This window comes from Nycticebus coucang, chromosome 15 (assembly GCF_027406575.1).
Source record: "Nycticebus coucang isolate mNycCou1 chromosome 15, mNycCou1.pri, whole genome shotgun sequence".
In the NCBI taxonomy this organism is placed as follows: Eukaryota; Metazoa; Chordata; class Mammalia; order Primates; family Lorisidae; genus Nycticebus; species Nycticebus coucang.
Window position 1 is genome coordinate 73,081,103 of NC_069794.1, and position 23,554 is coordinate 73,104,656.

The 23,554-nt window shown below is 43.4% G+C and overlaps 1 protein-coding gene across 12 annotated transcripts in view; it reads right to left on the minus strand.

The window, feature by feature from the left end:
* The window catches only part of SPATA13 (spermatogenesis associated 13), a 155,524-nt gene that overhangs the window by 67,630 nt on the left and 64,340 nt on the right, over positions 1-23,554 (minus strand). For 2 of the 12 annotated variants that reach the window (XM_053563196.1, XM_053563195.1), the window contains exons 3-6: positions 12,069-12,323; positions 11,168-11,239; positions 10,284-10,376; positions 54-1,799 (exon numbers count right to left, since the gene is read on the minus strand). In XM_053563196.1, the coding sequence (XP_053419171.1) occupies positions 54-1,637 (1,584 nt within the window). In that variant the 5' untranslated portion in view covers positions 1,638-1,799; positions 10,284-10,376; positions 11,168-11,239; positions 12,069-12,323. Of the gene's footprint in view, positions 1-41; positions 1,800-10,283; positions 10,377-11,167; positions 11,240-12,068; positions 12,324-12,833; positions 12,978-19,830; positions 20,268-23,554 lie in introns of those variants that run through there. The other 10 variants (XM_053563189.1, XM_053563194.1, XM_053563186.1 and 7 more) reach the window with 9 other exon arrangements.

Sequence of the window (23,554 nt, forward strand, 5' to 3'; positions counted from 1 at the left end):
AAGTTTCCCTCCCACAGGGTCACCTACAGAAGGGACCTCACCTCAGCTCTTACCTCCCCCTTTTCTTCTGGACTGGCCACCTGGCTGAGGCTCAGCTGAGGGTTCCCATTGTCTTCATCACCATGTGTGGTTTGCACCAAATCCTGGAATGACACAGGCCCTGGCTCTCTCTGAGCAGGCACCTCTGCCCTTTCTTCACTCTCAACAGAACTGAGGGACAGTGCACTGTGATTGCTGGAACACTTGGCACTTCCTGCCCCTGGGCTCTGGGGCTTGGGCGTGGTGGGCCTTAGTGGGGTAGGAGGCTGCTCCAGGTCAAATGTAAACTGGCTGTCAGCATTTGCTTCATCGGAGTCTTTGCTCAACACTTCCTGGGCAAGTGAACTTGACGAGGAGCTGCTGGCACAAGGACCATCACTTTCTGATGCACGGGAGCTTTTGGCTTCGATAGGAAACACTGCAGTGTCCATGTCTATGCGGGGACCCTGAGGAGTGGCTGAGCTGAGGCCAAGGGCCGAGGCGCAGCGTGCAGAAGCGCTGTGCGTCGGCCACACGCCCCGCCATCTGTCCTGCTCGGAGCTGCTTGATGCCCGGCGAGAGTAGTCATCGTGCAGCCTACTGTGCTGCCACAGTCTCGGGTGTGCTTCACGGGGGGATGCAGCCCCGCTCTTGGGACTCTCCCTCTTCCAGGCGGCATCTGTCACATTGCTTACGAGTCGTAAGACTCTGTCAAAGTCCTTGGCCCTTATCGGGCTCTTCCATCCTTTCGTCCTTCTCTCTGAGCCACTGAGTTTTTCAGAGTCTGCAGAAGAATTGCTTAGGGTCCTCTGGGGCACTGGCCTTTCATGCGCCACCCTGAGGTCTGTAAGATTGGAGGTAGACTTCCTTTTGAAGGAGCTCTTCTTGAGAAAGTTCAAGTTGTCTGTGCTGTTGCTTTTCCTATAGATGATGCTATTACTCTCGGGGTCCTTCACTAGGATCTCACACAGGGCAGGCTCCTGGCTGATAGAGGACAGGGGACGGCCATGCACCGTGAGGCTGTGCTGCTTATCGGCATCCAGCAGGCTGATGCGGCCCAGGCCATAGGCCCTGCGGATGCTGCGGGAGCGGTGAGTGCTCCGCTGGAAAGCGTCATCAGTCTCTTCAGGGTCAGAGCAATCAGAAGCACCCCCGTCCCCTACCCTGGGGGGGTCACTCGCCTGTCCTGAGGAGGCACACCTGCTTGTCTGGATGCCTATTATAGCACCATTTGGGATGAGTTTCCCTGGGTCATGTTCTGAAGCATCTTCAGAATCCTCTCGGTTCTGAATTCCCTGGAGGACTGAGGATTTCAATTTTTTGAAAGATCCCATCTTCCGGAAGGAGGCAAGGGCGTTCCATGTTGAGGAATTGCCCACCAGGACCACAGAGCGGGGCCTGTCTGGGTGAGTACTCAACCTCTTGCGACTCAAGGAGAAGAGGCGCATGAGCTTGGAAGGGCTGACTCGGGGTTCCTGGACCTCTGTGTCTCTGCCGGGGCTGCTGCGACAGCTGCCATTCTGCCATATGGGAGAAGTCACCATCTTGGGGTCTTTTGCATTGGACACTGAACAGATGGATGTGGCACCTTGCCTGTGGCCCTTCTGGGCTGTTGTCATGTTCCTAGGATGGGGCACCTGGGGCAATGGGGCAGTGTGGTTCACGGCCACCCGCACAACTCTGTCCGTTGGCCCTGGCTCAAGACCTTCATCTCCAAGGCGGCAACCAGCCTGGCACAGCCAACTACTGTGCCCATCAGGTTCCTCCGTGGTGGTCACTGCCTGCAGCAGAAAACAAAGCAGACATTTAGCCATTTCCCCCCCACAGGAGCCTCTATAAACACAGGCTAATTATTCTGTTTAACAATTGCTAATAGAAAAAAAGGCATGCCCCATGACAGGGCTGATCAAATAAAAACTACTTAAATTAAAACTGTACTGCTTTTCCTAAATTCATTTAATATTAAACTGAAGGGAAGGATGCAAAGATATATCCCTAAAAACACAGTGATGGGTTTTGCATTCAATATGATGGTAAACTCTTGAATTCATTGAAACCTATTAAGTAAAACTTGGAAAATTGCTAGAATGAAAATATCAAGACATTATTGAAGACTATGTTGTCTTCTCATCATTAGAAATAGAAGAGAAAATTTCTTATGAAATAGCAAAAGCAAACTCCACAACCATTTCCCATGTTGAATCCAACACAGCCACCATGAGACCTGCTTAGCACACACAGGCACGAGTGTGCGGTGATGTGACGGGGACCAAGATGCTCTTAGCTGCTTACTGCTACAAGGGGGCTACCAAACTTAAAGGAGAGTCACACAATTTGACAGGGACGCAAGGGGAAGAGGGACTAAGTCAAGGAAGCATGAGGACAAGCTTTGTGAAAGAAATGGCATTTCTGTGGGAGTTTTTCAATAGATGTTAACTGGCCAGGGAATGGAGAGAAAAGAGGATGACACCGAAGTATTAGAAATTCAGATGCAGAATATAAACAGTGCACATTCATCCCTCCTCCCATGTAACCTGACAACCACACACACCTGTGTCCATGTCTTTCCTACCATACACCCGTGTCCAGGCCCTTCCCACACACACACCTAGTTCACACCCTTCTCCCCCCAAACACACCTGTGCCCATGACCTTCTCCACACACACACCAGTGTCCATGCCCTTTTCCTACACACACCTGTGTCCAGGTCCTCCCCGCTACACACACACACACACACACCCCCCCCCCAAGTCCTGGTCTGGAAAAGTGAAAATGCTGGTCTCCTTAACTTTTCCCATCAGGCCAAGACGTGCTCAGCCCTCAAGTGGTAACTTAAATGTCACAGCGCCCCTGCCCCCCCCCCACTTCTCAATATTGAATGAGTAAAGGAATGAATGATATTATGCTAACCACAAAAGACTACCGATTTTTAACTGTCAGGGCCCTACAATAAGGTCCTTCACAACAGCATGACAGTGAGTACACATATAAAACTATGAGGTCAACAGAATGGTTTTCATTTTTTAGACAACCAGATGGACACTTGGTCAGATTAGATTGCTTCCCTGGGGTCCCATCCAAAATCCATGCTCTTCTCCACTGTATTAAACTAATGAACAGAGAGGAACAGCTGGGATTGCACCCCGAGCACTGGACTCCAGTTCTAGGGCCTCATGACCTTGACTGAAATCAAAGCCCAGCAGTCCTCAGATACCAGTCAAGGCAATTATCTCCAAGGCAATGTTAAAGACAAGAAAGGGGAAGGAAGACAAAACTGTTTAAAGACCTAGAGATGAGATCCCAATTTAACTTGCCCTTCCCAAGTGCAGAGTTTGACCTCATACAAAGAGAAATATATCATTGCCTCACCTTACTGGGTTCATGTTTTTATTTACCCTGACATCATGCCCACTGAGAAGGAATTCCATCTGGACAAGGGAGGCTACACTGACTTGGACTAGCAGCCAGTTTCATAAATTACAAGACTACAGGACCACCACATGACCTCTGTAGTTTAATGCTCCACTGGAGACACTAGGGGCCTGAGCAGTCATGGTCACATGTGAATGAGCCACAGAAGCAGATGAGAAGCCTGTAACCAGTTCCAAAATAAGTCCAACATTTGGCATCACCTGTCTACCCTCACCTATCAGCATGTCAGAATCCTGAAATGAAAGAGTTTAATCAAAGAGTCAAGTCTGGTTCACAGGCACTGCCTGCACACTAATGATGATCTTACCATGACTCCCACTGGATACAGGAGAGAAGGCGTGGTCGTCCCCCTGACCTGCCTTGGACAGAGGCAGCTTAGTGACACAACTAGAGGGTGCTATGACACCTTTTATAACTAAGGAGTTAGTTACTGGGACCCAGTTTTAAGGCCCCAAGGGGTGCAGGGAAACACCTGATTTAATATTGGGTAGTTGAAGAATGGTCTAAATTCTAATGAAGAATGGTCTAAATTCTAATCTTAGTGCTATCATATGGATCTTGAGTGGTCATTTCAGTAGTCACTGTGCTTCAGTGCTGTTCTTAGAGTAAGAGGTACTGACATTTTTTGTATCTTACTGACCACCTAATGCAACCATCTCCAAACTTTTGGGCACCAGGGACCAGTTTTACGAAAGACAATTTTTGCCCAGACTGGGGGGTAGGGGATGGGATGATTTCTGGATGAGTCAAGTGAATTACATTTCTTTTATTTATTACACTGTAATATGTGTTATATATGTGAACTAATTATACAAGTACCATATTGCAGAATGAGTAGAAGCCCTGAGCTTGTTCTACTGCAACTAGAGGGACATCGCTGTCTCAGCTCCACTTCAGATATCATGAGGTATTAGGTTCCAATGGGGAGCACTCACTCAACCTAAATCCCTGGAGTGTGTAGTTTACAGTGGGGTTTGAGCTTCTATGAGAATCTAACAGACCACTGACCAGTACGAGTCCAAGTCCAGGGGTTGGGGGACCACAGGCCTAATCAATTCATGAGCCTTTACTGGGTGCCAGGATCTGTGCAGGCCCAGAATGAATTCAAAGCAGTGACAAGAAGACTGCCCATTCTATTTTCCTTTTTCTCCTCTATTTTCAATTTTTTTAGGTTACTTTTTTCCCCACTTTCACTCACCACTATACTAACCTGGAAGTAATAGCTGGTCTAGATGAGAAGCTATCATAAGCAAAGAAAGGGAGTCGTGAACAAGTATAACTGGAGGGCAATAAATAAGGGTGATCAGTTGTCTGGGTTGACCCTGAAGCTGAGGGTACAGTATCTCAGAATGTGGAACTTTCAAGGTTGAAACAGGAATGTTCTTAGCAAACTGGGATAACTGATCATCCTACAGTAAGTATTACTAGAACAATACAGTTGGAAGGATGGCTTAATGTAATGAAGAGGTAGAGCAAAGGGGAAATGGGTTGAGAAAAGTCTGCATTTCCTTAGTCTAACACCTTCTCATCCTTTGAGACCAGCTGCAGGTGTCACATTCTCTGAGAATTTCTTCCTGAACCCTCTGGAATAAATGCATTCCCTTGCTCTGGGTTTCCAGAGGCCTTCAAGCATCGCACCAAATTGTTTTACCAAGAAGAAATGTAACGATAGTTGTATATGCTGGCTTCAAACAAGACCGTATACCCTCTGAAGGCAAGAACTGTGTGCTTTTGCAAATTTAGATTAAGTTCACTTCAGATAATGACACATCACGTACCACTATATTTTTGTAAAGATGTTTAGTTTTGTAACACTACAACCTCTTTAAGTATTTGCTTGAAACTTATTTAAGAATGAGGATTCAGATTCCATAAAATACATATGGAAAATCTGAGTTGCTAATTGGAGGAACATAATTTTTCAGAGATTAATGCCTTACTATTTTGCTCATGAGCTGAACAACGTGATTGTTGTGTGCTGCTAAGAATGAAACTGAAAAATCACAGAAAAAAAGCTTTTCCTGGAATTTCTGGGTAACATATCAAGTTGCATTACTTACAGCTAATACTTTGACCTCTATTAACTAACTAAGGGTTGCAATTCAATTTGTGGTTTTGTAGCAAGTCTTATACATTGTGGGAACTTTGCCAGAGATATTTATGAACAGAACTACAAGAAAGAATTTTAATGAGAATGTTGTGAAATTCATTGTCTACAAGCCAGATTCTGGGGTGCATGAATGGTTAGAATAGGACATTTAGTTGTAAAGAGAATTCTCTAAAAACAACTCTGACTAGTAATTTTTAAATAGGAATTTGAATTTGAAAGCTAGGAATCTGCACCAGATTAAATGTACAAACAAGCAAGATTTGTGTAATGTGAACTACAGAAAATGTGAGACTACAAGAAAACACACTGAAGCTGAAACACTCCAGGAGTGAAAGTGTGGCTCCTCGAATCACAGAAGGAGAGTCGGTGCCCTCGGGAACGCACAGCCTCTCACGGTGAAGATGAGCACCTGGGCCAAGCCAGGCTGAGTGCTTTACGGCTGCTGCCAGTAGTGGACGGACGCACAGGGTGGGAGTCCAGGATCAGTGAGTGGGCTTCTAGTCCCAGGGCTGCCACTTCCTGGTTTGGCCTCTTTCTGTCCCTACAAACCTCACCTGTCATCCTAGCTGGTTCTACCACATATCTCCCTCATCCTTTGTCAGTGAGGGCAGCCTGCGTCTCCTTCCCACCTGTATTACCTTCACTTGGACAAATGCCCCGGCCTCCCAGGAGTCTCCGGCTTTCCAGTCTGCCCCACCTCCAGCACACCCCGCCTTCTGCTGCCAGTGTCCTTCTCAAACCACATAAAGCTGTGTCACCGAAGCCAGGGTCCCTTCCCAGCTACCTGGGAGGCTGAGGCATGAGGGTTGCTTGAGCCAGGAGTTTAAGGTTGCAGTGAACTATGATGATGCCACTGCACTCTAGTCTGGGCAATAGAGTGAAAGCCTGCCTCAAAAAAAAAAAAAAAAAAAGTGTTCAAAGAGTTACCACCTAAGGTCCCTGTGATTATCAGAAAAATATTTCTTCTATAAAGTTGTATTTTTTCCCTAAAATATAACCCCTGGTGACAAGTCTTTCTCACATGCCTGACAGGTAGCATTACTGTCTCCTTTTCACGGTAGGTCCCTTCTTTCATTCCCTTGTCTTTCCTGGAATCTTGCTGAAATCAGAGGTCTGACCAGATGCTGAGAATTCCAGTGTCCCACATTTTATAAATGGGTTGTAGTTTAAAGGGTTACTTACACAAGCAATATGCTTCCCCACAGGAAGGATCTAAATATTCTCTTTTTAGATCAGCACACCAAATTATAATACAGCTGCCATTGAATTTAGCCACAATTTACAACATTTCTATAGGCTCCATCCTGGGTTCTAATTCCAGGGAGGAGTTGTCATCGCTACTCCCAATCCTACCACTAGACACAGTCCCTCTCCTTCCTAGCAAAGGGAAGAAGGCCCCTCACCCACATACCTGGTGTCCTCAGCACCTCTCTGTGCAAGGGGTGTAGGGTGCCAGCAGCTTGGGCTGCATGTAATATTCAACCATTTATGTTGATGTTTGTGAATTGAGAGTATATGCAGAATCCTAGTGGAGAAGATTGAATAATTGTATCTCTGGCAAAGGGTCAATTTCATACAAGCATGTGATTGCCTTGGCTTGTCTTATGGGAGTTACTGGGCTAAACCACATTCCTGTGGGTGAGAACAGTGTTTCTCAGATGGGAATGCATGTTGCTTTGTTCATCCTCTAGGGCAGTAGTTCTCAAACTTCCAAATGCGGCAACCCTTTAATATAGTTCCTATGGGTCAGGACCCACAGGTTGAGAACCACTGCTCCAGGGTGATAGGTGGAGAAAACAAAGATTTACAAAGGTGAGCCTTAGACTAGAGAGGAAAATCTGTTGAGGGTCAGGCAGGTGTGGCCAGCAATACAAGGGCAGGTAAGGTCTGGGCATCCTCCTCCAGTCCCTGCCCAAAGAGTGACAGACTCTGAGCCCCTCTTCCCCTATATCTCAGGACAAATGTGGAATGCTTCAAGAGGCCTCTGCCCCTCCACAGCTCTGAAAATGGCCATGTGTCCTGACTCCTTACAGTTCATCTCTGTCCACCCTGTTTCTCGTGGTAAATGAGACTTCTGCAGTAACTACCAAACTTCATGGGTAGGATTACTAATGCCTGCAACCAAAGCCAAAACTGATGTCACCACAGAGACCGTGCCTCGCCCTCATTTGCCATTCAGAGCAACGTAAGTTTTCCAGATGGATGGCCCTAATCTTAAAGGCACTTTGAAGGTCACTGGAGCAAAAACAAGGTCTCTGCTTGCTGAAGGCAGACTGAAGCCATGCGTCATGGGGTTCATGAGCTACGACACTCCCATAGTGCCGTCAGCACAGACACCCACCTAAAACGAACAGCACAACTCTTATATCAAGTGGTTAATTGGACATACTTAATAACTGTGTGTAAGAGCATTTATTTGTGTTGTATTTTCCCAGCATTTATTTTTGTGCTCAAGTTTTTCATTTTTGCATAAAATATATATCTCATATTCTTAAATTAGACACATTAAAGTGGTTGCTGAAATGCCTTCTACCTCCTAATTTAAACTTTTTATAATTAAACTGATATATGGATGTGGTTTCCTTCCCTGTGAGCCCGTCACGCCTCTTGGTATATAAACACCCTCGTCAAGGAGACACATGACGGCAAGGTGAGAGGATGCCAGTACCAAAGGAAAAAAGCGGGAGGCAACCAGCTACCACTCCCAAGCAAAGGTCCCTTGCTCACACCTCCACTTACTGCCTCCACTTACTGGCACAGCCCACTCTGTGCACCAGTCCGTCCTGGAGGGATACTGTGCTGGAACATAACACACACGGAACTCAGGAATAGTGTGCCACCACACCCCACTGCTGTGACTCCTTTCACAGTATCTTAAATATGCCAGATGTTTGGCAGGGCCTAAAATGAAAACAAGCACTATATTCTGTCTTTTGCAAGAAGTTCAAAACTAATTCAGTCTAGATGCCAAAAAAAATAAAAAATAAAAATAAATAAAACCCACAAAAAACAAAACAACTAAATGAATTATTAACACTTAAATATACTGAACCCAGAAAAGGAAAGTGGAGCATCCGAGATGGGATGAGGGCAACCTCACATGGAAGTTGAGCGTCCCCAGGCAATTAATAAAGAGAACAGATTTGCTGCAGAGAGCTGCAGATTTGATGCAAAGAAACCCACTGATGACTGATAAGACCTAGGAGCATCCCTCTCAGTTCAAGAGCAAGGTCCAGCTGAAGAAGAAGAGGCATGAGCTGAGGCTCAGAATTTCAGGGTGGTTCCTTGCTTTGACTGGCTTTGTTATGTGACTTGGGATAGTCACAAAAGATCTCTGACCTCAGCTTTCTCAATGGGATCCTTAAATTTGAGAGTAGTTGACAGGGCTGTTAGGAGGAGGACAAAGGGCACTGTAAAGAATATACTCTTAATGAAATATTAATGCTTAATGATCTCATGGCATGGCACCTCTTTAGGTAAAGTATAAAGTTGATAGGTAGAGGTCACTGTTAATAGAAAAAGATTCTACAGCAAACTTTCCACATCAAAAAGAAATGAAGCACACTGCTGGGAAGGCAACAGATTTAAGATTATTAAAAGTGCACCTCCACTTAGGCAGCCTGTAAGGTGCAGAAAAGGTACCGCCAGGTACAGGTGGCTGCTGTGTGATTCACAAATGGAAGCATCACACCCCCTATCCCCTGCAAACCCCTCCCAACACTCATCTGCAGCTCAAAGGTCAAGGCCACATGGAGGTCACATGCACTGTGCATGGTCAGGGCCCAACAAAGGAATATCTGAATGTGGAGGTGGGAGAATGTGATTGTTTTTCCCAAAGAACTCCTCAGAAACCAAACAGATAGTAAATGCCATTATTTCACTTTTAAGTTAGCTCTTTTTCCCAAGAATATGGATATTCTATGTTTTAGACTTGTTTTTAACCCTGACTATGAAATATAAACATCAGAAATCTTAAAATTTTGAACAAGCAGTATTCTAAATGTCAACATATAAGTTGTTTGTTCAGACTTTAAGACACATTCTATAAGATTCTCATATTATCTCCCCAATCCCACCTAATTTCATCATGTAAATAAACTATGTCAAAAACAGTAATAAGGGTAATAATAAGCCTGTAGCTTATTAGTAATAATAAGTAATTATTATTAGTAGTAGTAGTAATAATAATAAGCCTGTAGCACAGTGGTTAGGGCACTAGCCACATACACAGGAGCTGGTGGGTTAGAATCCAGGCAAGGCCTGTCAAACAACAATGACAACTACAACTAAAAAAATAAAAATAGCCAGGCGTTGTGGCAGGTGTCTGTAGTCCCAGCTACTTAGGAGGCTGAGGCAAGAGAATTGCTTAAGCCCAAGAGTTTGAGGTTGCTTTTAGCTGTGACACCACAGTACTCTACCGAGGGTGACAGCTTAAGACTCTGTCACAAAAAAAAAAAATTAAATACCAGTAATAGGATTGCTATATTAAAATTGTTTATTAGTAACAGACTAAAGTCAACAAATGCTCATAATTCTATAGGATGATGAACCAGATTTTTTTTAGCTTAGAAGCTCATCCAATGGCAGCAGAATGAGGGAGGAAGAACATCATCTTCCTTCCAGTACAAGTGAGACCCTTCCAGGTCTTCTGCAGCAGGTGCCGGAGTCTGGCATTCTCTGACCCTCCTCGCTACAAGAGCTTCCTGTCTGAGCTGTTCCCACCTTATCAGCCTGCAGCACTCCATAAGACCAGTGGTCACTTCTGCCTTGTGACCACCTTCCTTCAACTTCTTAGCCAGGAATCCATCCTCCATGCTGCAGAGACAGGGACAAAGATGAACAGGCCAGCACAAAGATGCAAACTCACTGTAAGTTCCCCCACTTGTGACCTTCTACCACCCCTCAGCCCTGCAGTGGGAGTAGCCCCTCTCACCACCAGCCACATGCCTCACGCTCAGGGCACTGCTAACTCATGTTATTTCTCCCAGAGGCAGTGACTTCAGGGCTCAGGGACAGTAGTGGCTGGGCAAGAGCACCTACCTACAAAGAAGCATGCCTGTGAGGTCTGACCACCCATCCAACAAGCACAGCCTAACTTTCACATCTTCAGTATCTGGCAAAGTGCCTGCCCGGCATGTGCTTCAATGGGACCCATTTGACCATATTCAAGTTTCATTTAAAAATCAACCCTGGCTGGTTCGATCCCAGGTTTCGGCACCAAAAAATAAAAAATAAAAAATAAAAAATCAACCCTGGCTCAATTCATAATTGCCAAGTTGTGGAAGTAACCTAAGTGCCCATCGACCCATGAATGGTTCAACAAACTGTGGTATGTGTACACCATGGAATATTATGCAGCCACAATGGAGATTTTACTACTTTTACATTTACTTGGATAGAGTTAAAATACATTCTTCTTAGTAAAGTATCTCAAGAATGGAATGATGAATATCCAATATACTCCATACTAATATGAAATCAATATATAAATAATTGTATGTTCCTAAGAACAATAAAACACTATTATAGTCCAGTTTGGGGGTAGAGGGAAGCGGGAGGGGGAGGATGTATGGCAGAGAGAGGGAGGGCATGAGGCAGCATCTCACCTAACGTGCACATTGTGAGGGTGTATAACACGTCCCCTGGGTGAGGGGCTCTTCTACAAATGGAACTTTGCCCTGGAAGTGAGAACAATGTAACATAAATATTGTACCCTCACATAAATTTGAATAAGTTTTTAAAAAATAAAAAATATATATAGTAAAAAAAAAAAATAAAAATCAACCCTGGCTTTACCCCCTCCAAAACAACGAAACAACAACAAAACCCTGCCAAAGTCTGCTAGTTCATTTCTTTTCTTATCATAATTTCAGAACTATGTTGATACAGCAATCCACTCTCTTAAGTCCCAAGGGCCCCTCCTAGACCAAGTGTCCTGATGCAACAGCGTCAGGTGGTTGGGCAACAGTTGCACCTCAGTTGCCCCTGGGGCCGTTACATAAGCATTTCCAGGTCCTATGCAGGTAACAATGCCTGCAAAGTCACCTAAGACTGCCATCATTTGAGCAAATGTAAATTAGAAAGGAACATGATGGTCTTCCATTTAAATGAGGTTCCTGTGGTTTGTTTCCTTCATCTTTCAAACATTTGTGCATTCGTTGGCTCACTCAACAAGTGTTTCCGTGGTCCTTCTGTGGGTGGAACTGGGGTAGGCCCATTAAGAGAATGGTGAACAGCAGACCAGCTTGGCCATCAGAGGGCTCCAGCCAAGTGGGAACAGATATGATTAAATAAGTCCTAGTGGTGCTATGACACCTGAACTGGCCTCCTTCAGAAAAGACATGATGCTAGAATGTCAGAGAGATGGGGGCGGTGGGGGCAGCAAGAGCCTGAGACAGAGAAGCTAGCTAGAGGGCAATGAGGGGATCCTAGGCCTTGAAGATTAGGCCTTGAGGACTAAGCCATGTTGAGGATTTAGGATTAATGGCCAGGTGTGGTGGTTCATACCTATAATCCTAGTACTTTTGGGAGGACGAGGCGGGAGGATCCCTTGAGCTCAGGAGTTCAAGACCAGCCTGACCAAGAACTCATCTCTGCTAAAAAAAAATAGTATAATAGCCGGGCGTTGTGGCGGGCGCCTGTAGTCCCAGCTGCTCGGGAGGCTGAGGCAAGAGAATCGCGTAAGCCCAAGAGTTAGAGGTTGCTGTGAGCCGTGTGACGCCACGGCACTCTACCCGAGGGCGGTACAGTGAAACTCTGTCTCTACAAAAAAAAAAAAAAAGTATATAAATATAATATATAATACACATAAATAACATATATATAAGAATATACTATATAAAATTACATAAATTATATATATAAATATATTAAAATATTAAACTGTATAAATTATATATAAAATAATATATAGGCTTGGTGCCTGTAGCTCAAGTGGCTAAGGTGCCAGCCACATACACCAGAGCTGAGGGGTTAGAATCCAGCCTGGGCCTGCCAAACAACAATGACAACTACAACCCCCCCAAAAAAAAAAGCCGGGCATTATGGTGGGTGCCAATAGTCCCAGCTACTTAGGAAGCTGAGTCAAGAGAATAGCTTAAGCCCAGGAGTTGGAGGTTGCTGTGAGCTGTGATGCCACAGCACTCTACCCAGGGTGACAGCTTGAGGCTCTGTCTCAAAAAAAAAAAAATAATTAATAAATAATACATAAATTATATATAATATGTATAAAATATATAATTTATATATATATATATATACACACACACATACATATAAACTAGCCAAGCATTGTGGTAGGTACCAGCTATTCAGGAGGCTAAGGCAGGAGGATCATGTGAACCCAGGAGTTTCAGGTTGCCGTGAGCTAGGCTGAAGCTACAGCATGCTACCCAGGGCAACAAAGTAAGACTCTGCCTAAAAAAAAAAAGAAAAGAAAAGAAAAGAAGAAAAGGATTTGGGGTTATTTTAAGAGTCCTGGGATCCTGAATCAGAGGCATTAGCAGCAGGTGACCCATGCAGAGCAAAAGGCAGCAGGATGAAGAAAAGCACGGAGGCCATCAAAGCTACCAGGGTTAAGACAAGAGTGGCAGGGACTTGAGTGCTGGCTGCAGGACAGGGAGACATGATGGGGATACAATCAACACAGTTTGGTGAACATGAAAGAGAAAAGACGAGTGTGACTCCAGGCTTCAGGCCATGTGTAACGGAGCCATAGCTTATGCAGCTACAGAGGCTTAGAGGTGGGCAAGAGGGGAACGAAGATGACAAGTTCTGCTTTAAATGTACTCACTTTGAAGAAAACTGTAGGCCACCATCCCCACTGAACACAGATGTAAAATTCTCAACAAAATAAAGAGCAAAAATAGTATGATCATCTCAATAGATGCAAAAATCAAAAAAACATTTGACAACTTCAACATCCTTTCATGATAAAAACTCTCAACAGGCTTGGCGCCTGTGGCTCAAGCAGCTAAGGTGCCAGCCACATACACTTTACTGCCCTTGGTAGAGTGCCGTGGCATCACACGGCTCACAGCAACCTCCAGCTCTTGGGCTTAGGTGATTCTCTTGCCTCAGCATCCCGAGTAGCTGGGACTACAGGTGCCTGCCACAATGTCCGGCTATTTTTTTGTTGCAGTTTGGCTGGGGCTGGGTTCAAACCTGCCACCTTCGGTATATGGGGCCGGCGCCCTACTCACTGAGCCACAGGCGCCACCCTATACGCTGAAATTTTAAGAACATTAATGAAAACAATTGACGAAACCACAAATAAGTGGAAGGATATCCTATGTTCATGGATTGGAAGAATTAATATTAAAATATACCCATGCTACCAAAAGCAATCTACAGATGCAATGCAATCCCTACCAAAATACCCATGACATTCTTCATACAAATAGCAAAAAAAAAAAGCCCTAAAATTTTTTTAAAACCACAAAGATCCTAAATAGCCAAAACAATCCGGAGTGAAAAGAACAAAGCTGGAGGCATCATACTACCTACCTTCAAAATGTATTACTTAGCTGTAATAACAAAAACCACATGGTGCTGGCAATAAAGACACATGGACCAACAAAATGGAACAGGGAACTCAGGTACAAACCCACACATTTATAGCTAGCCCATCTTTGACTTCCTGTGAGGAAAGGAGAGTCTTTTTCATAAACGGTACAGGGAGAAGTAGAAAACTATATGCAAAAGAATGAAACTAGATTCCTATGTTTCTCCATATACAAAAATCATATTAAAATGAATTGAAGACTTAAATTTAAGACGTGAAACTATGAAACTACTAGAAGAAAACATTGGGAAAATGCTCCAGGACTTGGTCTGGGTAAGGACTTTTTTATGTAAAATACCAGGTGATCAAAGCAAAAATAGACAACTGAAATTATATCAAGCTAAAAAGCTCTGTGCAATAAAGGAAACAACCAACAGAATGGGAAAAACGAATAAACAACCCACAGAATGGGAAAAAAATATCTGCAAACTACCCATCTGAAAGGGATTAATAACCAGGATGTATAAGGAGCTCAAACAACTCAATAGCCAAATACAAACAAAAAAAAGGATCTGGGCCAGGCACAGTGGCTCATGCCTATAATCCTAGTACTCTGGGAGGCTGAGGCAGGTGAACTGCTTGAACTCAGGAGTTCAAGACCAGCCTGAGCACCATCTCTACTAAAATAGAAACATTAGCGGGTGTTGTGGTGGGCACCCATAGTCCCAGCTACTCAGGAGGCTAAGGCAGTAGGATTGCCTGAGCCCAGGAGTTTGAGATAGAATGATACCACAACAACCTACCCTGGAGTAACAAAGTGAAACTGTATCTAATAATAATAATAATAATAATAGGGTGGCGCCTGTGGCTCAAAGGGGTAGGGCGCCAGCCCCACATGCTGGAGGTGGTAGGTTCAAATCCAGCCCCAGCCAAAAGCTGCAAAATAATAATAATAATAGATCTGGTTAAGAAAAAGACAAAATAGGCTAGGTACCTATAGCTCAGCAGCTAGGGAGCCAGCCACATGTACTGGGGCTGGTGGGTTCAAACCCAGCCCGGGCCTGCCAAACAACGACAACTACAACAACAAGAAGAAAAAAATAGCTGGGCGTTATGGTGGAACCTGTAGTCCCAGCTACTTGGGAGGCGGCAGCAAGAGAATTGCTTAAGACCAAGAGTTGGAGGTTGCTATGAGCTGTGACACTACGCCACTCTACCCAGGGCAACATGCTGAGAGTCTGTCTCAAAAAAAAAAAAAGAAATAGACAAAATATCTGAAAAGACATTTCTCAAAAGAAGACATACAAATGGCTAACAGATGTATGAAAAAATGTTTCACGTCACTAATCAAAGAAATGCAAAAAAAACCATAATATGATGATCATCTCATCACTGTTAAGATGGCTTTTATCCACATCCACGCCAGCATCTGCAGTTTTGAGATTTTGTGATGTGGGCCATTCTCACTGGGGTTAGATGGTAGCTCAGGGTTGTTCTGATTTGCATTTCTCTAATATATAGAGATGATGAACATTTTTTCATGTGTTTGTTAGCCATTCGTCTGTCATCTTTAGAGAAAGTTCTATTCATGTCTCTTGCCCATTGATATATGGGATTGTTGGCTTTTTTCATGTGGATTAATTTGAGTTCTCTATAGATCCTAGTTATCAAGCTTTTGTCTGATTGAAAATATGCAAATATCCTTTCCCATTGTGTAGGTTGTCTCTTTGCTTTGGTTATTGTCTCCTTAGCTGTACAGAAGCTTTTCAGTTTAATGAAGTCCCATTTGTTTATTTTTGTTGTTGTTGCAATTGCCATGGCAGTCTTCTTCATGAAGTCTTTCCCCAGGCACTTTTACACTGCTGGTGGGACTGCAAACTAGTACAACCTTTCTGGAAGGAAGTATGGAGAAACCTCAAAGCACTCAAGCTAGACCTCCCATTTGATCCTGCAATCCCATTACTGGGCATCTACCCAGAAGGAAAAAAATCCTTTTATCATAAGGACACTTGTACTAGACTGTTTATTGCAGCTCAATTTACAATCGCCAAAATGTGGAAACAGCCTAAATGCCCATCAACCCAGGAATGGATTAACAAGCTGTGGTATATATATACCATGGAATACTATTCAGCCATTAAAAAAAATGGAGACTTTACGTATTAACCTGGATGGAAGTGGAAGACATTATTCTTAGTAAAGCATCACAAGAATGGAGAAGGATGAATCCTATGTACTCAATTTTGATATGAGGACAATTGATGACAATTAAGGTTATGGGGGGGAGCAGAAAGAGGGACGGAGGGAGGGGGTGGGGCCTTGGTGTGTGTCATACTTTATGGGGGCAAGACATGATTGCAAGAGGGACTTTACCTAACAATTTCAATCAGTGTAACCTGGCTTATTGTACCCTCAATGAATCCCCCCCCCCAAAAAAAAAAAGATGGCTTTTATCTTATGTTGCACAGTAACGTTTTTTAAAAAGGCCTTATAATCCCAGCACTTTGGAAGGTCGAGGTGGGAGGAACACTGAGTTCACGAGTTGAAGAACAGCCTGAGCCAGAGTGAGACCCCTCCTCTAAAAATAGCCCGGTGTTGTAACAAGTGCCTCTAGTCCCAGCTACTTGGGAGGCTGAGGCAAGAGAATGGCTTAAAACCAAGAGTTTGAGGTTGCTGTGAGCTATGACACTATAGCACTCTACTGAGGGCAACAAAGTGAGACACTGTCTCAAAAAAAAGAAAAGAAAAGGCTTGTATCAAAAAGTTAGTAACAGATGCTGGCAAGGATGTAGAGAACACTGTTGGTGAGAATGCAACTTAGTGGAAGAACAGTACAGAGGTTCTTCAACAAACTGAAACTAGAACTTCCGTATCATCCAGCAATCCCACTATTGGGTATATATATCCAAAGGGAAGGAAATCACTATATCAAAGATGTATCTGCACTACAGCACTACTCCCAATAGTCAAAATATGGAATCAACCTAAGTACCTACCAACAGTGAATGGATAAAGAAAATGTGGTATGTATACACAATGGAATATGTAGTATTATTCAGCCATAAAATGGTAAAATCCTAAAATTTGCAACAGCTTGGACAGAATAGAGCCAGTATATTTAATAAAATAAGGCAGGCACAGAAAGATAGACACGACATGTTCTTACTCATATTCCAGGCCTTTAAAAAGTTGATTCCATGAAAACAGAAACTAGATTGGGGGTTACCAGAGGTCAGGAAGGGGAGAGGAGGAAAGGAAGGGAAAAAAGAGAATATAAACATATTTATTACCACTGATCTGTACACTTAAAAGTGGCAAAGATCCAAATTACAAATATGTATTTTACCTCAAAAAAAAATTTTTTTTTAATGTAGAACAGAATAGGGAGCCCAGAAATACAGCCATGCAGATTCAGATTCCGTCAACGAATCTCCTACAGAGGTGGCAAGAATGGGGGGAAGGACAGTCTTGTGGTAAAGGTTGGCGGGAAGACTGGACATCTATACTCGAAAAAATGACAGGAGCCTTACCTCCCACCACACACAAAACAACTCAAAATGGATTAAAGAATTAAATGTAAGACCTGGAACCTTAAAAATCCTAGGAAAAAAGAGATGGGAAAATCTCCTTGACATTGGTCTTGGCAGTGAGTTTTTTCAATGTTACACCAAAAGCAGAGGCAATAAAAGTGAAAATAAACAAGTGGGACTGTATCAAACTAAAAGCACCACAAAGGAAACAATCTACAAAATGAAAAGGAAACCTACTCCAATAGGTGGCTAATATTTAAAATGTGTAAGGAACTCAAGTCTTCAGCAAAAACAAAACAACCTTCCCACCCATAAAACCAAAACTCAAATAACCCAATTAGCAAATGTGCAAGAGAACGGAACAAAGATTTTTCCAAAGTCATACAAATGGCCAACAGGTATACTAAAATGTACTAATATCATAAATCATCAACAAAACGCTAATCAAAACCACACGGAGATGTTACGCCCTACCCGTCAGATGGCTATTACCAAAAAGACCAAAGATGAAAAGCCGTGACGAGGGATGGAGAAGAGGACGCCCTGCTGGTGGGATTGATATTGGTACAGCTATTCCTGAAAACAATATGGAGGTTCCTCAAAAAATTAAAAATAGAATGACCATATGATCTAACAATCCCCCTCTGCAGTATATATCCAAAAGAAATTAAATTATTATCTTGAAGAGACGTCCACACCTCCATGTTTACCGCAGCATTACTCACGGTAGCCAAGAAGTAGAATCAGCGTCAGCATGGACAGATGAATGGATAAAGAAAATGTGGCAATGTACTTCACGGAATATTATTCAGCCACAAAAAAGAGAAGGAAATCCTGCATTTGTGACAACATGGCAGCAGACAGAGGACATTATGCTAAATGAAATAAACCAGATAAAGAAAATTACTGTATGATCTCATTTATATGGAGAATCTAAAAACAGTGGTATAATGGTAGATGCAATAATGAGCAATGGAAATGGGGAGATGTTGGTCAAAGGGTCCAAAATTTCAGTTCTAATATAAGTAAGTTCTGTAATATACAGCATGGTGATGATAGTTAATAACACTGTACTGTACACTTGAAATTTGCCAAAAGAGATCTTAAATGTTCTTACCACATACTCAAAAACAATTATCTATGTGAGGTGACTGACGTGTTAATTAGCTTGACAGTGGCAATCACTTCATGTGCACACCTTGAATATATGCAATTTGTATTTGTCAGTTACAGCTCAATAAAGTTAAGGAAAAAAAGAAAGAACTTTGAGAATATATCACATGCATATATATATATATATACACACACACACAAAAGAGAGGGGGAGAGAGGGGAGAAATGGGGGCAGGGGTGCGAGAAAGAGAGACTTTGCAACATGCAAGTAGACACATCCAGGAAACAGCTGCAGATATCCCTGGGCCTGGAGTCAACCGGAGGTCTGGGCCCAAGATGCATATCCAAGGTTACTGGTCAACTAATAAGGTAATCAGAACCAGAGGAGCAGGCCAATGCAATGGCCTGAGAAACACCTGTGATAGGACAAGCAGAGATGAGCAGCCTAGAAGAACGAACCCCAGTGAAAAGGGCCACACAGGGTAGATCTGGCCAGTGAACAGAGACTGGGAGAGTCGCCATTCCTGTTCACACCTTTTTTGTACCTGTTCTTCAGGTGTGCTCTGAGAGCACCAAAAACATGGTACTGATGCCGTCACCTCCTACCAGATGGCCTCTTTTATTTCAGCAAATAACCTTTGGCAAGAACTGTCTTTTCATTTCTAATTCCCCTACCCCGTATGTTAAGTATGACAATCTAGCTTTAAGAAAACATTGAGGGCAGTGCTTGTGGCTCAAAGGAGTAGGGCGCTAGCCCCATATACTGGAGGTGACAGGTTCAAACCCGGCCCAGACCAAACACTGCAAAAAATAAAAGAAAACACTGATCTTTTAAAATTAAACATGAAATGAAGTTAAAGGCTTACATCTCTGCTTGCCTGAGACAATGAAAAGCCTGAGGTTTAAAAGAGAAATGGGGATGGGACCTCAAAAATATCTACTCTTAATATCCTAGAAAACATACACAAATTCAAGTTGAATTCCTAAAATGGCTTGTTCCTAAGTACAGGTTTTAATCACCTAACCCAGAGGCTAGCAATGTCTCTGTCTGCACCTCTTACAACGATCTCAGCATCTATACTGAGGGACCAGTGCTGCCAGGGACCCAGAAGCCATGACTTACCCAGCCTGTTCTCCTGGAGATTGGAATCTTGTCTAGAAAACAACAGAAGCATAGTTAATGAAAACCATTTTCCAGCAGGTTTGTGTTTTTCTTTCTTTCTTTTTTTTTTTTTTTTGAGACAGAGTTTTTTCTTTCTTTTTTTTTTCTTTGTTGCCCTTGGTAGAGTGCCATGGCATCACGGCTCACAGCAATCTCCAACTCTTGGGCTTAGGTGATCCTCTTGCCTCAGCAGGGACTACAGGCACCTGCCACAATGCCCGGCTATTTTTTGTTGCAGTTTGGCAGAGATCGGGTTCAAACCCACCACCCTCAGTATATGGGGCCGACGCCCTACCCACTGAGCCATAGGCACTGCTCAGGTTTGTGTTTTTCACATAATTTTGGTTATATGAAAATTTCAGGTTATGAAAGAAAACCATCAACATCCAGTCTTCACTAACGAAGTGACTACAGTTATTCACCTCTTGAAGTTCTCACTGAACTTCAAATTAAACCAAGTTATAAAAATTTCTGAAGGCTCAGCACCCATAGCTCAGTGGTTAGGGTGCTAGCCACATACACTGAGGCAGGTGGGTTCAAACCTAGCCCAGGCCTGCTAAACAACAAAAAATAGCGGGGCGCTGTAGCGGGCACCTGTAGTGCCAGCTACTTGGGAGGCTGAGGCAAGCGAATCGCTTAAGCACAAGAGTTGAAGGTTGCAGTGAGCTGTGATGCCACAGCATTTTACTGAGGGCAACATAGTGAGACTGTCTCAAAAAAAAAAAAAAAAGAAAGAACGAACTTTCTGAAGAAGTAGAAGCACTTCTTAACTTTCTTAAGTTGACATAGAAACATCTTTCAGACAGCTGATTAAAACTGCTTAATAGCCATAATCCAGTGGTTAGCGTGCCAGCCCCACATACCAGGGGCTGCGAGTTCGAGCCTCACCTGGGCCTGACAAACAAACAACAAGAAAAAAAAAAAAAAAACCCTGCTTAATGAATAGATGTTTCTTTTGGCCTAAGGGCTCTGTAAAGGCCTTACTGAGACCCAAGGGTGCCATGAACTGAGAACATTTGGGGGCCTGTGGACCCCAAATAGGTATAGAGGGTTTTACCCATTTGTAGCTAAAGATCAATCTGGAAAGTCTCCCTCTCTGCGCAATGAGCTGAGAGCTCAGATGCTGCCATATTCACTCCTTGGGAGGCTGTTCCACAGGGAGACTATGAATTAGACTCTTTAACTTCGATATTCCTCAGGCACAATCTATATTCTGTATTTTATTCCACAGCAGTGCAATCTGGAATAGGAACCACTGTGCATCTACCCAACAGGACTACAGAGCACAGGCGAATCTGCCATTACGGGGACTTGCTGGAATAAAGCTGCTCCCCCGCATCATTATTCTGGGAAGCCACCAAGTCCTCTGAACCTTCAGTAACTCTGAGCCCCACCTGACAGTAATTGCCTTCCTCCAGGCTACTGACAATGAATTTCAGTCTCAAAAACGGGAGCCAATTTTGACAAGAACAAGGCTTGTCATCCCTGTTGAAAGCTCTTCAGCAGCTCACAGCAGCCAGTGCTGCTCAAACTTCACCTCTAAATCACTCTAGACAAGCCAGGTATTCTCAACACTCACAACTACCCTGTTGCCACGCCCATTTCACAGTTGCAAAAATCTGAGGTGAGGGCCTAAAGTCACACAGCAGAACATCAAAGAGGCAGCAATGTGCACCAGGTACCCAGAGGTCTGGCCACAGCATCTGTGTCCTTCACCCACCGCAACCCCATCTCCCAGCTGGCTTGGGAGGGCCAGTTCACACCTTGGGCAATCAAATGGACAGAGTACGTTACTGAAAGCAGGAAACTTCTTTAAATTTCCACGGTTTAACTTTACATGTCCCATACATTTTATATTCTTTTCCTAAGATCTGTCTTTATAAAACACAATGCTTTCTATCTCACATCCGTTAGGAAGCCAATTATCAAGAAAACAGAAAATCAGTGAAGGTATAGAGAAGCTGGAAGCCCCGTGTACTGTTGGGGGGCATGTGAACTACAACAGGCTCTGTGGAAAACAGTACAGTGGCTCTGCACCAAGTTAAACACTGAACTACTGCATTCAACAGTGATTCCACTTTTAGGCACGTATCCAAAAGATGTGAAAGCAAAGACTGAAACAGATATTTGTACTGCGTATTCACTGCAGCATTATTCACAATAGCTGACAGGGAGAAATAACCCAATGTCCACTGATGGACAAAATGTAGTATATGCATACAACAGACTATTATTCAGCCTTAAAAAGAAAAGAAATTCAGAGACATACTGAATATGGATGAATCTTAAGGACATTATACTAAGTGAGAGAAGCCAGACACAAAGGACAAATATTGTATGATTCCACTGACATGAGGTACCTAGAGTCGTCAAACTCACACAGACAGAAGGATGGTGGTTTCTAGGGGCTGGAGAGAGGAAGAGAAATGGAGAGTGACTGTTTAGTGGGGACAGAAAGTCAGGGAGGATGGGCAGTTCCAGATAAGGACGATGGCCATGATGACACAACAATGTGAAAGTTGTGAACTTAACGCCACTGAATTATACCCCTAAAATGGTTTAAATGGTAAACTTCGTGTTTTACGTATTTTACTAAAATAAACAAGCCTCTGTCTAAAACAAAAAAACAAAAACAATGCTTTTAATAATTTAATTACTTAAAAATTTCCAAAGCACAGCAGAACCTCTATAAGTTGACCTCCCAAGGGACTGCAACAAACTGGTCAACGTACAGAGGTGGTCAGCATAAGGAACTAAGCCTACTGTACTGATTGATACACACATGTGCTGCATGTCTGGTCAATGAAAATTAGGTCAACTTAAGGAAGCGGTAGGCAATGGAAGTTTTATTGCATTATTTGATCCAGGAAAATTCACAATTATCCTAGAGTTTCCTGGGCACAACACTGCCTTAGGTTTTTCATGTGTTAAATGGGAACAACAGTAACAGCACTTCTGAAAGGTTGTGGTGAGGATTAAATAACACTATTCCTGTGACAGTGTCTGACACCTCACAGGGATCCTGGTTAGCTCCTGGCCTTTAGTACATACAAATTGAACCTGCACGTGAGCTTCAGTACAGGAAATGTCACTCTCAGTGAAAATTCTCCCATTGGCTTCCTGACATTGACAACAGCTGTATTAGACCATGACACGGTACACCAATTCATCCAACACACAGCACATTACACAAAGATACGTCTTTGCATGACTGATGCACCCCCCACTAGATCATAAACTTCTTAAAAACAGGACCTGTCCTAGTCACCCTGAGCTACAGCACAGTGTCTGGCACCTAACAGCAACTCAATAAATATTTGTTGAAACTTTCAGAGCCTCTTTGTAAACATTAGGTTAGGCGTCTACAAAGTAAACTTATCCTTCTGTGGGAGAAACTACAAAAATTCTGCTAGTCAATTATATGTACTTCACAATATCAAAAAAAGAGTCTTTACAGTTTATTCTACCACATACCTAACCAAGGAAAAAAGAGAGAAATGAACCTGGGAATCGGAGGACCCTCCGAATTTAAGCTCCAGAAAATAACCTATCTCAATTCTTGTGTGCAGGAATCAGCCATAAAACGATCACAAAGCCCTCCTACCTTACTGAAGTCGTATTCTTCCCAGCACACACGTGGCTGTCGACCTCGAGGTATCATAGGGAGAGACCCCTATTATCACGT